At 37.0% G+C, this 13,544-nt stretch overlaps 1 protein-coding gene across 1 annotated transcript in view; it reads left to right on the forward strand.

Annotated features, from left to right (window-relative positions):
- The first annotated feature begins 211 nt into the window (after nucleotides 1-211).
- Nucleotides 212-13,544, forward strand: part of KCND2 (potassium voltage-gated channel subfamily D member 2) — a 530,951-nt gene continuing 517,618 nt past the window's right edge. Inside the window, exons 1-2 of the mRNA XM_024555098.3 lie at nucleotides 212-336; nucleotides 1,468-2,587. Coding sequence (XP_024410866.1) covers nucleotides 1,473-2,587 — 1,115 coding nt within the window. The 5' untranslated portion in view covers nucleotides 212-336; nucleotides 1,468-1,472. The remainder of the gene's footprint in view (nucleotides 337-1,467; nucleotides 2,588-13,544) is intronic.

Genomic DNA, 13,544 nt, shown 5'->3' on the forward strand with positions numbered 1-13,544 from the left:
AAGGTCAAGCCCAGGGAAAGGCGGGAGACGCCGTTCATAACCTGCGTGGTGGGGCGTGTGCTCGGTTATTTATTTATTTTCTCCTTATTTATTGATCGCACCAGCAGAGCGGCGCGGGGAGCCCGGGGACATGCAGGACCACCCACTGGCGGGGAAGCAGCCAGCCGCCCTCCCGCGCCCCCGCGTAGCCGAGCGCGTCCAGCCTCAGCGCTCCGGCGATTGTCCGCGCCAGCCCCGGCTCCGACCCCGCAGCGCCACAGCCCCGGCAGCCCCGCAGCCCCGGTGCCCCGCAGCCCAGCACCGCGCAGCTCCGGCCCTGGCTACAGCGGCGGCGCAGTAAGTTGGCAGGAGCGAGTACCCTCGGTTCGCTTCCCCCGCACCTTTTGAACTTGTTGCTGCTGCTAGGCTCGCCTGCGCCCGGCTTTGGGAAGGTGAAAAGGAGGAGGGAAGCACGGAGGGATGGGGGAAGGGGAAGCAGAGCTCGCTTGAGCTTTATTTATGCTCCCTCGGAGCCTGGATTCGGCTGCTCGCGAGCTGCTCCCTCTGCTTTTCCCTTTTCGGGTGCACGGCGAGGAGAAAGTCTCTATGCAACTCAGCCCCGGTGCACACTTGGCCAGGTATGTACCGCAGGCGAGGCGCGTTCTGTGCGCAGACAGATGCTACTGCCGCCGAGGCGGTGGCGGCTGCCAGCTCCCCGGCTCCTTAACTGTCATACTGCACCTGAGCTGAACTTGAAAAGAGAGTGAAGGGGCGCTTGGACGAACGCTTTTGGCAGACACAAGGGGTGCTTGTAGACTTAGGGGGAGGAGGATCTATACAAACGTCCCCCACCGTGCCCATCACACAGCATCCCCATCTCTACGAATACTGCCGGAGGGGTAGAGGCGGTCACCGGACTCCCAAAGAGACCTGGGGTACTGGCTGTGACTGCACCTGGGAAGCTACAACAGGTCCTCTTTTTGAGACTCCTTTGGCGGGAAGGGCCACTTGAAAAAGGAAGGTTCGAAAGAGCCAAAGGGGAAGGTGTTAAGTGTTGCCTAATTCGTCAAAAGAATACCACTGAGTGATTGTCCTTCGTTTTTTCTACCCTACACAAAGCATACTGACCCCACGTTAACCACGTGTCAAGGGAGAAATCAAAGACACCTGTTTGAAGAAATTGCTGCACCTAAAGTCACCTATGTACATATTTGTACCAGCAGTGGCCTGGCCCAACTGCTGGAAAAGGTTTGGTTAGGTTCTGTTGGGCGTGATTGTCAGGACATTTTGTTTTCTCAATATCTGTCTTTGGGGGGAAACTTGCCCTTCTGAGACCTGTGACTTCACCAGGAGCCCCACCTTGGAATAAGGTTGATACCTCTGGGCCACCTTTCTCTGTAGTATTTATTTGACAGGAGGAAGTGGGTGGTTGTGGCTACTTTGACCCTCCCATAGAGGCCTGATTACCCTTCTTGCCTCCACTTCAAGGCACCATGGCGGCGGGTGTAGCAGCGTGGCTGCCCTTTGCAAGGGCAGCGGCAATCGGGTGGATGCCTGTGGCTTCGGCGCCTATGCCGGCCCCCCCGAGGCAGGAGAGGAAAAGGACTCAAGATGCTCTAATTGTGCTGAATGTGAGTGGTACCCGTTTCCAAACATGGCAGGACACCCTGGAACGCTATCCAGACACTCTGCTGGGCAGTTCAGAGAGGGACTTTTTCTACCATCCGGAGACTCAGCAGTATTTTTTTGACCGTGACCCAGACATCTTTCGTCATATCCTGAATTTCTACCGCACTGGGAAGCTCCACTATCCTCGCCATGAGTGCATCTCTGCTTATGACGAAGAATTGGCCTTCTTTGGCCTCATCCCAGAAATCATTGGCGACTGCTGTTACGAGGAGTACAAGGATCGAAGGCGAGAGAACGCAGAGCGCCTCCAGGACGACGCCGACACTGACACCACGGGAGAGAACGCGCTGCCCACCATGACGGCTCGGCAGAGGGTCTGGCGGGCCTTTGAGAACCCCCACACCAGCACGATGGCCCTGGTGTTCTACTACGTCACAGGGTTCTTCATAGCCGTCTCAGTCATCGCCAATGTGGTGGAGACAGTGCCCTGTGGGTCTAGCCCAGGTCACATCAAAGAGCTGCCGTGCGGGGAGCGGTATGCAGTGGCCTTCTTTTGCTTGGATACTGCCTGCGTCATGATCTTCACTGTCGAGTACTTGCTTCGCCTAGCTGCAGCGCCCAGTCGTTACCGTTTTGTGCGTAGCGTCATGAGTATCATAGACGTGGTGGCCATTCTGCCTTACTACATTGGGCTGGTGATGACAGACAATGAGGATGTTAGCGGGGCATTTGTCACACTCCGAGTCTTCCGTGTCTTCCGGATCTTTAAATTTTCCCGCCACTCTCAAGGCCTGCGCATCCTGGGGTACACGCTGAAGAGCTGTGCATCCGAATTGGGCTTCTTGCTCTTCTCTCTCACCATGGCTATCATCATCTTCGCTACAGTTATGTTCTACGCAGAGAAGGGGTCTTCTGCCAGCAAATTCACCAGCATCCCTGCTGCCTTCTGGTATACCATCGTCACCATGACAACACTAGGGTAGGTGCCACCAAGGGGAATGGGGTGCAGGTTGGATATGTGTGAGGTGATTGTGGACCCACTAAAGTTATGTAGTAAACCAGAGGAAAAAACTCTTTTTTATCTTTTCCAAATGGGTTTGGGAAAGCATTATCTAAACGGTTTTGAGGAACTCTTTTGACCTATGAAATGGGTACGATATAGAGATTGAAGTACTTAGGAAGTTGAGTATTGATGCTGAGTATGGGTGCCTGGAAGTGATAAATACAACAAAGTAATTTTAGAATTCCTGAATATGAGGGAGGATCATCACTATTATATATGTGAATAAATAAAAATATAGTAAGAATGAAAACAAAATCTGTGCCCCAGTAAAGGCATAATTATGCACCATATATATTGACATGCCTAGAAAGTGTTTCAGTGTGTATATTCAAGTGAAAAGTTTTTATGTATATTTGAATAATTACTTTCAAAGGAATAGATAATTTTGGCATGTATTTTTTCCCTCCAAGAACAATAGTTCTTATTTTGCATTATAAAATATAGATTACAGATATCACATGAAATAATTTTGTAATATATATGCACATATTCATATGTATGCATTTTCATTGTGGCCGATAAGTTATGCGGTTTTAGAATATCAGGACTGAAACTGATCAACTCTATAAAATGCAGTGGAATGATGTTTGCAACATATTTAAGACTCTAGGTTCATAGTCTCAAAAAAAAGAAGCAAGTGACTGTCATCCACCATTTTTTGAGAAGCTACAGATCCCATCAGGCAATGGGTTCATGACCATTAAGTAAACATAGAAGGTGGAGCAGTATCTGGTGAGAGTGATGGTCCCCAAGGGCTGGTTGCATTATAGAATTTTGTGCATTCTAATTTTCTTCTAGAATTCTTTTGTGCATTCTTTTATTTGGGAGTAGTGGTGTTTTCCAAGCAAAAGAGTATATTCCAAATTAATGTTTTTTAAAATACACTTTAAGCTGGAATTAAGAATTTTTAGATTATAGAAAAAAGAAAGGTATGAAATAATTAATAATGTTAATCAAACTGCAGAGAAGTAGCAGCATTTACATATGAGAGAATCTAATGAAGTAAGATGGTTAGAGCCTTTTACTTTTATGAGTTCTTAGATAAGCCAAGTAGTGCTAGTGCTCCTTCTTCAGCTTTAGGCTTCTTTTCTGGCGTAATTAATCAGTTCAATGGGGATTTGGTAATGGCTATAAGAAAAAGTTATTCCCAAGGCTGCTTTTTGAGTTTTGTGTTCCTGACTAATTTAATTGCCTTCTTTAAGTGATAATGTGGTTAAAATCAATCTAATTTTGGGGGCATCTTGTGTTGAGCAGCATTTCTCATGTTGTCATATAGCTAACTAATGGAATATTTTATATGTGAATACTTTTTGGCTAAGTAGGGAATTATAGTACAGTACAATACAATCACTTATGATCTTGATTCAATCTCATGTGCATTTTGAAGTCTTATTTAGGACAATTGCATGGGGCAAATCAGTATCAGGACATCAAACTAGAAGTACTTATGAATGAAAAGAGCTCTGTTAAGGGGGAAAAAAGGAAGAAATATTAAAAGGAAATATAGTTTCAAAACCTCGGTGTCAATGGCAATGTTTTGCATAAAGTGTCACTGAGTCATAGTAATACTGTACAATGTCTATAAGATTGAATGTAGGCACTATTAGAACTAATGCTGATAAGATGCTAATTTCATCCAGCTAAAAGTTTTATCCTAAATATGTGAAATCAGTATTATTTTAAAATTTGTTTCTTGAAACCACTTTCAAATTTCATTTTATTTTGAAATGTATTTTTGTTTTCAGGAGAACAATGAGGAAATGTTAACCACAAGTGACATTTTATTATGTCATAAAATGCTTACAAGCGTCTACTTTTTGAAATAAACTGAGTCATGATGCCTGAGTCAATTCCATGAAATGGATTTAATTCACATGTTCTGTATGTAAGTGAATAGAAGAATTAAATATTCACTTTCTCCCAACTTAGAAGCAAAATTGGAGTTATTTTTAAAACTGAAGATTGAAGTTAAAAAGTTTAATTTTCAGGAAATTAAACTAAAGATCTTGATGAAATATAGTAGTCATATTTTTCAGATGTTGAAATGCTGATGCTTTCAAAATTCAGTACATTTATTGGAAAAATATGTGAATATTTAACAAAGCATATGCTTTATAATATAGCCCAGTGTCTTAGAAAATGTCTTCAGTTTCTTATTAAAGTGTATTTATAATGTATTTTATTTTCCTGCAGAAATAGATTTTTTTAATTCTGCTTTTCTGTGTCTTATCTTTGCTTGCACTGTGACCCTAAAGCTTTATTTAAGAATAGGAAATATTCAGCAAAAGCTATCACCTGAATTTAGTTTTTTACTCTGTAGTTTTATACTTAGAAGCTGAAGTATATACCGTGTAAACTTTCTGGAAAACATGCAGTTGTTGAAACTAATATCGAGCTGTGTCTGTTACATGGCCAAGAATTTCCCATTACACTTTCTGAACTCTTTTACATGGCTATTATTTTTAATGGATTTAATGTTCATCAATTAACGATAATAGAAGTGAAAACAGAATCCTACATAGTGGTTATCGAAAATTCCAGCTCATACAAACATTGTCTATAGGCAAGTGAGTAGCGAACAGCCGTGTAATTCAGAACTGGCAGAGTTATCTCGTCCCTTCAGGTCACTTTAGACAACATTCAGTTGGTTTTTTGGTCTGAAGAAATGCTTGGATCTTTCTTAGATCTGTTGTGTATTTACCTAATCATTTCTGTGCTGTCTGGAATATCAAATATACCATTATATTTTAACTTAACCATGCTTGTACTATAAGTATTTATTTAATTTACTGGTAGCCTACCCACTTGCAATTAATTAAAGTAGAAAATATCAAAAGCACAATATTAAAAAGTCAATTAAAGAAAAAATGTTGGATTTTTTTAAACAGTGTTTAGGTTGAGTGGCCGTATCTGTTAATCCATCCCATTCTTCCTTTGTGTACATACTTATTAACCTGCATTATGCTCTGGTTATTGTTTCATCCCCCTACCTTTCTTCTTTCCATAATGTAAACTCTAATTACTGCCTTAAACTCTCTTGGGAGGAAAAGAACCTGAAACTCCTCCGTTGTCCTAATGACCTTTGGGAGATGGCATCCAGGCCTTGGTATTCATTCAGGTGGTAGTAATTAAATGTTGCCAAATTTAGGAAATTTCCTAATGATCACCAATAATCAAAAACAATGCCATGAAAATAGATTTAGTAAGGTCCAGCTTCAGTTTACCTCAGGGGCTGGCCTTATGAGTGAGAAGTGGTGCCAGGTGGTAGCACATCACATAATTTTAGGAGACTTATGTTAGGCAGTATCTGCATTTTTGGTCATGATTATTAACCATGTATACCCTTAAAAAACAGGTTGTATTACTCACGACAAGAATCTGAGAAGTGTCATTTTTGCAATCATTACCACTTCTTTAATTTTAAGACAAAGATGTTTTCATAAAGTTTTCAATATGGGAAAGTTATTATGTGGCATTTCTCTAAAGTTCATGTTTAGAATAAATTTTATGATTTAACTACATAAATCATATTCTGACTTATGGACAAATCTAGTAAAACAAAAACTTCACTTATAGTGTACATTCATCAGAAACAAATATGATAGAATTACATGTATGATCTCAAAAAGAACCTACTATAGTTGCCTATATATGACTCTCAAACACTAGCTGTATAATAAATCAATTTTAATAGGCTTGGTAAATTGCTATTTTTAAAAAAAGCAAATTATTTTTCTTTGCAATTTTTCTAACAATGTAGTGGGACCTATTTCCTTTTTTAGAATAATATATATATATATATATATATATATATATATATATATATAAGACTATACTTTCAGGGATCATTTCTATAGTTCATTAGAATAACATATATATTTATAGTTTTATATGTTCTATTTCATACAACACACAAGTATGTTATGAATATACAACAAATAAATATATTATTTTATTTGTTATGTATTTTTAAATTATACTCATTTTTGAAAATGAGTTATTGAAGTTCAAATTTCTTATTACCTAATTTCTGAATACCTGATGAAAGGAAAGTTAACTGTTATTTATTTAAAATCCATCATTTTACACATGCAAAATTTTTTTATAGACTGCTCATAGTTATGCAATTAAATAGCAGGGTTTTTTGAAATTTCATTTTTTACTCCTTTTTTGAAGACCCTAAGACATTATCTAGGAATGAGCTATAATAACTACTTGTGGGTTACTGCTGATGCTACAGGGATAAGAAAAGGAATACATTTGCTCTTATTCCATTATTATGCTATTCTCTCTTAGTTCTACAGTCTGTGACTCACTCCACAGTCCTCAATGTCACTGCCAGTTCTGCATTCATTCGCACAGTACTGAGGTTTATCATGATGGTATCCAGTTGATACAACATGACTGTGTGCTCATATCTGGTGAACTCTTAGGCCATTTGTCAGCAAACTATTTGATAGTGAGTGTTTTACTTGGCCTGATGGAGAAGAAAATAAGTCAATTTTTTTTTTTGCCTAAATTGCCTGAAAAAACATTGGTCTGTGGTTGTTAACTTCTCCTTTGTTGAAAGAACAGGAATCAGTGAAAAGAAAATTCACTGAAAAAGGAGTATGATTTTTCCTTCAGAGCTATGAGAATGATTCGTTGTTTTTTCTTTCTACTCTTCACGTCTTACATTGTTTTTTGAGCCTGTGTGTGTGTGTGTGTGTGTGTGTGTGTGTGTGTTTTGCTGTTGTTTTCCCACTGGCCCACTGGCTTCAGCAGCTAGATTTGACAGAGTGGGATATGGTCTGATATTGAAAAGAAACCCAGGGATGAAACATCATCTACATTTCTGTGCACATTTACACTGCCCCTTGCTTTAGTAGAGTCTATTGGAATTTTTGCCCTTTAGTTTTCTCCTTTGAGAATCGGCCTTTAACACTGACCTTCTCCATGAAGCCTTCTCAATGTCCCAAGCCTATATCATCTGTAGTTGGAATTGCTCTTGACATTATAAGTGCTATTTTATATATAATGTATGATTTTACTTCTTGCCTTCCTAACTAGATTGAAAGGCTGTTGAGGTTTGGATCTATACCTTCTGGGACTTACTACCTACTAAACGAGTACCCAAATGTAGAAAAGTGTGTATTAACGTGTTGCTGACCGTGATGCGAGATGATACCTGCGCACCACAGAGAGCTCCTTAGCCGGAGAACGGTGCCACCTACACATTAGCAGTAATCTACTAATCTAATGTTTTGCTGTGGTCAATGTTACAAAATTGAAATTTTTATTATTAGAACATTTTGTCTTTGAATGTACTACAATCTACTTTTTTTCCCCCTTTGGATTAGGGAGGGCTGTGAGACTTTTTCATCTTTGATCTGTAACTAATTCTTCTGCAAAGATTAGAATTAATGGTTGTTGATGGCTCTGTTCTTAATCAGTTTGCTTTCTGGTGAAGGCTGGGTAAAGTACATGCTCCTCTGGGGAGCCTATGGAGATATCTTATAACGTAAGTGAATCAGCACAGGAATATGCTGACTTCTCTTTGAAGCTCAGCTCCCTATCTAAATAGGGGAAGGCAAGGGGTCCATGGGTCCAAAAGATACTTTTTGACACTTTGTGACAAGAAAGGTATTCTATCTCTTACCTAGTAAATACAAGGTGGCACTTTTTTCTGTATCCAGGTCCAATCATTTATTAATAAAATGGAATTGCTTAAAAATAGTGAACTATTATCTCTATAAGATAAATGTAGTAGTCTCTCTCAGGAAGAAGTTGCCATTCTAGGTGTTTAAAAGGCAGGTATACAACATACACATAGCTACATATCCTGAAATGATGCAATTCATTTTGCAGTGGAAATTTTGACAAGTCTGTTATGTAAAGAAGATTCAAATCATAAAAAAGTGTGGGGAGAACATGGAGAGAGTTATCAGAAGCTAATAACGAGAAAAAATAACATTGAAAGAGTAGGATGACAGTTGAAATAATGTCAAACAGAACAGAAAGGTTTTGTTCTAAAAGTAAAAGGTCTTGCCTTTTTTGCTCTTATGTGGGCCTGATTTTTCCATCTTCTTCATTTTGTTCACTTTTAAGAATAACAAGGAAAGTGCTTTTGGAAATCCAAAGTTTTACCAGCAGCGTATACTTTCAAGAAATCAAAATGTGACTCATAGAGTTCAATGTAACATACTTTGTTGATCACTTACTACCTATTATTGACCCAACAGTAAACATATCTGCCAAATTCCTGACTTTAAGAACCTGTACTCTAGTGGGAGAGGCAGAAAATAGACACATAATTACATAATTCGAAGTAGCGGTAGTTGCTATAAGCAAAATAAATCAGGGTAAGGAGTGTATTATTTTGATTAGGGAACAGACAAGGCTTTTCCAAGGGCAGTATTTAAGCTGATGGCTAACTGAAGGGAGTAAAGTGAGTTCTGTGAATGCCTGGATGAAGAGCTTTAGAGGAAGAGAGAAAAGTACAAAGATCTCAAGATGGGAGGAGGCTCAGTGTATTTCACTCAGGGCCACTGTAATTGAAGCTAAGGGATGGATAGGCTTAGTAGAAAACGCTATCTGAACGATAATTGGGACAAGATGTTGCAGGATATTGTAGGCCAACATGAAGACTTCTGGTTTCATTCAAGACATTAGGGAGAGATATTAGAGAGTTATGAACATGGTAGGGACAGGATATAATAATTTCTGTGTTAAAATGAGCACAAACTCTAAAACATTTAATTTTTTTTCAATGACCATTTTAACAATTTTTTCATCATGTAAAAATACCATTTGTTAGATTTGTTATACTCACCTTAACTTAAAGTTTATTTGTAAGTATTTATGAGATTTTCCAAAAAAGTGGAATATTTTATAAGAATGCATGATTAAATTATTCTTGTATGACAAAAAAAAACTAGTTCAAATGAAAAACAAATGTTAGCTGAAAAGACAGAAATGGTTCTCAATAGATATGGAGCTCTTTGGGAAATGGCTGGAGATTATTATTTATTCTGAATATAGATTTTCAGACTTACAGTTGTCAATTCTAATGTCAGTGTTCAAGAATATCATGTGCTTTGGATTCTATTTAAAAATTTTCATTTCTTTTTTCTCACATTCCAGTAGGTACACATATATCTTTTTCAGATGTTTTGTTATTTTTGTGAGTTTGAAAGAAAAAATGGCTTATATGTGTTGAACTCTGAAAATTGTCAGAGGATATTCATTTTTAAACCCAAAGTATATTGGGGCCTGTGGGTGGACGATGTGCAGTGACAACTTACAGAGGCAGTGCTTTGGTGAGAATCACCATACTGCAGAGTAAACATAATCCTGAATGGGTAATTTCAGAGAACTCAGGTCAGAAGAACAAGAATTGGATTCACAGCATAAAAGTACAGAAAAAAAGCATGTGTGCTTTCCAGATGAGCAACTTGTAAAAATAGTCTTTGAATGGAAGGGAAGTCAGGGTGGTATCTCGCTTTAGCATTCTGTTTCCATGAAAACATCTGCCCTGCAGGTAATTCTCCGATCTACCCAATCGTCCTGTACAGAGGCTTGATTTCTTACTGAACAAACGAGCATTTTACAAGGGCCATCATAAGGAACATGTTCTGGCATCCCCTGTCTTTTTCATGATGAAGTTGCTAATGACAATTACATTCTCATAATAAGCAATGTTTGCTGATTTTGAATGGAGACTGGTTTCCTTTCTTCTTGCTATGGAAATGGCAGCTAAATATATGGAAATAATTAATTAACTTCAGCTACATGTTTCAACTTATGGCCAGCCATACCCAAGCCAATAATATGAAAAACAGCAAATCTGAAAATATGTCACAAGGCTTTGGATTACTCATTTTTGTGAAATTAAGGATGGTGATTGTAGTAGATATTCAATTGTTTTTCTGATACTTTATAGTATTTTATAAAATGTTAAATATAACTTTTTACAAGTATCAACTACCAAGAAATACTCATAGTCTCCATTTATACTGTATAGTTTATCAGAATATTATGTAATTAGAAAAATTATGCTAATTTCAAAGTACCTCATAGGCATATGACTAAATATTACAGGAAATTTACTGTCATTTTAGGAAATTCTTAATTGTATACATTAAAATGAATATTTTTTATTTATTTTTTTATTTTTATTCAGTTACAATTCTCAGAAAATGAATATTATTTTTAATCCTTCATAGATAATCTTGCAATTTTTTTCATGTTTGCAATAAGAGACAATTGTTTTAAAAAGCATAATTAATGTAGAGTGTATAAATATTAACTTGTCTGTTCTTAATATAGCATTTGTGCCTTTGTCTTTAAAAATTACATGGATTTGATGCAAAATGTCAGAAGATAACAGTAAATATTCTAATAAAAATAAAAATAATGTAATTTAGAAAATTTATGAGAATAAATCACATTCTTTATTCATGACTAACATGGTCCTTTATTCATGACTAACATGGTTCAGACATTGCAAAAAACTTTATTATTTTTGTGCAAAATGTCCAGCTACCTTCATAATCACCTAAATGAAAAGTAAGAATATTTTACTTCAAAAACAATTAAAGCAAGGCTTCTTTTTCAGTCAGTGCAAATTTTGGCAATGTTCTAAAATATACTATTTCATGACAAACTTAAAGTTAATTAAGGAATCACTTTACCGATAATTCACTTTTTTTCACTTCTGTCTCCACATTATTTTTCACATTATTCAGTGCACAGTGGCTGGATCTATAGCTGTTGTTTTAAAAATTATTAAAATATGTGTGAATGTACAATGCATACTGAAATGTACATTTAAGAAACACAAATGAACATGCGCACCGATACAAAATGTATGGCTATTTAAGTGTTATACACATGTGCCTATGTCCATATACACATACCCTCTCCTTGTATTTTTCTGACAGGACACAAAGTGAACTATCAATGATAATAATACTTTTAAGAAGTCTGCGTATGTGGGAGATAGGAAGAATCATTTTATATTTCATTTTGTACCTTTTTATATTAAAGATTTTTTCCCATCAACCTATAGAACTTCTGTTAAAAGAGGGCTCTCTGGTGACATTTGGGGCCTTCTTTCTTTATATTTGCCTATATAAAAACTTTGTCAGATGCTATTTAAAATTAAACCCATCTTTCACAATATGCCTTTGATGATTCACTAAAAAATCCTGAATATATAACAGTTGTATGGCATTGGTCAAGTTACTTAAACTCTGTTTGCCTGAGATTCCTCATTTATAAAAATAGGTGAGCATTATCTACCTCACAACACTTGCATGGAAATTAAATATGTGAAGTCCTTAGAATGGTACCTTCTGTGCAGGGATTGCTATATGAGGGATTGCTGTTTTATTATTATTATAAATATATGATATTGAGATAACATTAAATGTAATACTTTATTCTTGCATAAGAAAAAATAGTAAAGGAGTAAGAGGAAACTTTGGGAGATGATGGATACATACATCCATGGCCTTAATGGTGGTGATGTTTTTCATGGGTGTACGCTTCTCCCCAAACTCATCAAGTTGTAGGCCCTAAATATGCTAAATATGTACAGAGAGAAAAAGAGATGAAAGACAGAGGGGTGGGGGAGAGGGAGAGAGAGAGAGAGAGAAGAAAGGAGGGAGAGAAGGAGGGAGGAAGGAAGGGAGGTTGGTTCTCAATGAACTACAAATAGAAGAAAAAGTCTCTACTGTCAGTCACCCGACAGGCAATTAGGTAGGAAATGACTGTTGAAGAATTAATTGAAAACACATGTTAAAACAAGAGGTGTTTCCTATTTAGAAACTGGAATTTTGAATCACCATACCAAAGTTTTTGTTGTTGAAAATTCAACAATTAATAAATTTGAGCTACCAAATTATAAAAATTCTGTGTCTCTGGCAAACTTGTTTTAAAATGAAATACTTAATCTTTCCTTTATTATGACCTACTCTGCCGATTTGCAAAGAGGATTTGAAACAATTTACAGTCAAATGAACCAAAAAGATTAAAAAACAAGTGCCAAGTATTAAATATGAAGGGCAAATGATAGAGAATAAAAGTTATGTTAAATAAAGCATTGCTGAGCATAAACAGCTCTGAATTTCCTGGCAGGTAAAGTTATGAAAGTGCAGCATGTTTTACAGCTCTATTTATTCAATAAAGGAAAGTATCTAACTACCCGAAGAGTTTTTCAGAAGACTAGAGCAATTTTTTTAAACCAACATAATGAACCAATAATTTCAATTTCACAACATATTTAGAAATATTTTTATTTTATCAATGCAATAATACTGTAAGAATACAAAGGTGTTTTCATAGGAAATATAAATTACTTGATAAAAATAAATAACTTCCAGATCATTACAAGATTATATATATATTTAGCAAATTCTTAATATGGACTAAAGACCACCAGAATTAGGATAACCCGAGATAATTATTTAAAATGCAGATTCTTGGCATTCACCTAAGATAATTAAATAGTCTTTGGAGATGGGAACCATGACAAATGCATTTTTACTTCTCATCATATTTTAAGAACCACTGATTTGGAAGAATGTATGTTGAGCTTATCTTACTGTTATCATCCTGAAATATTATTGATCTTGAGTTGGAATTTTGAAAGCAGGTAAAAAGAAACCATTTAAAATAATGATCTGTGCAAAGCAGCTAAATTGCTAGTTTTCAATGTTACTTAATGAATATGTAAATATAAATAGAAATTCAGTGATCTTGAATACAGGTGATAGACTAATTCTATTCTGCAGAAGTCCTATCCTGTCCTGTGCTAAGGAAGGTTTCGTGGATGATAACTATTAGCACTAGCGTTCTGGAGAGCAGCAGGAATAAAGAAGACACAGTGGCT

This window comes from Desmodus rotundus, chromosome 6, assembly GCF_022682495.2.
Source record: "Desmodus rotundus isolate HL8 chromosome 6, HLdesRot8A.1, whole genome shotgun sequence".
Classification (NCBI taxonomy): Eukaryota; Metazoa; Chordata; class Mammalia; order Chiroptera; family Phyllostomidae; genus Desmodus; species Desmodus rotundus.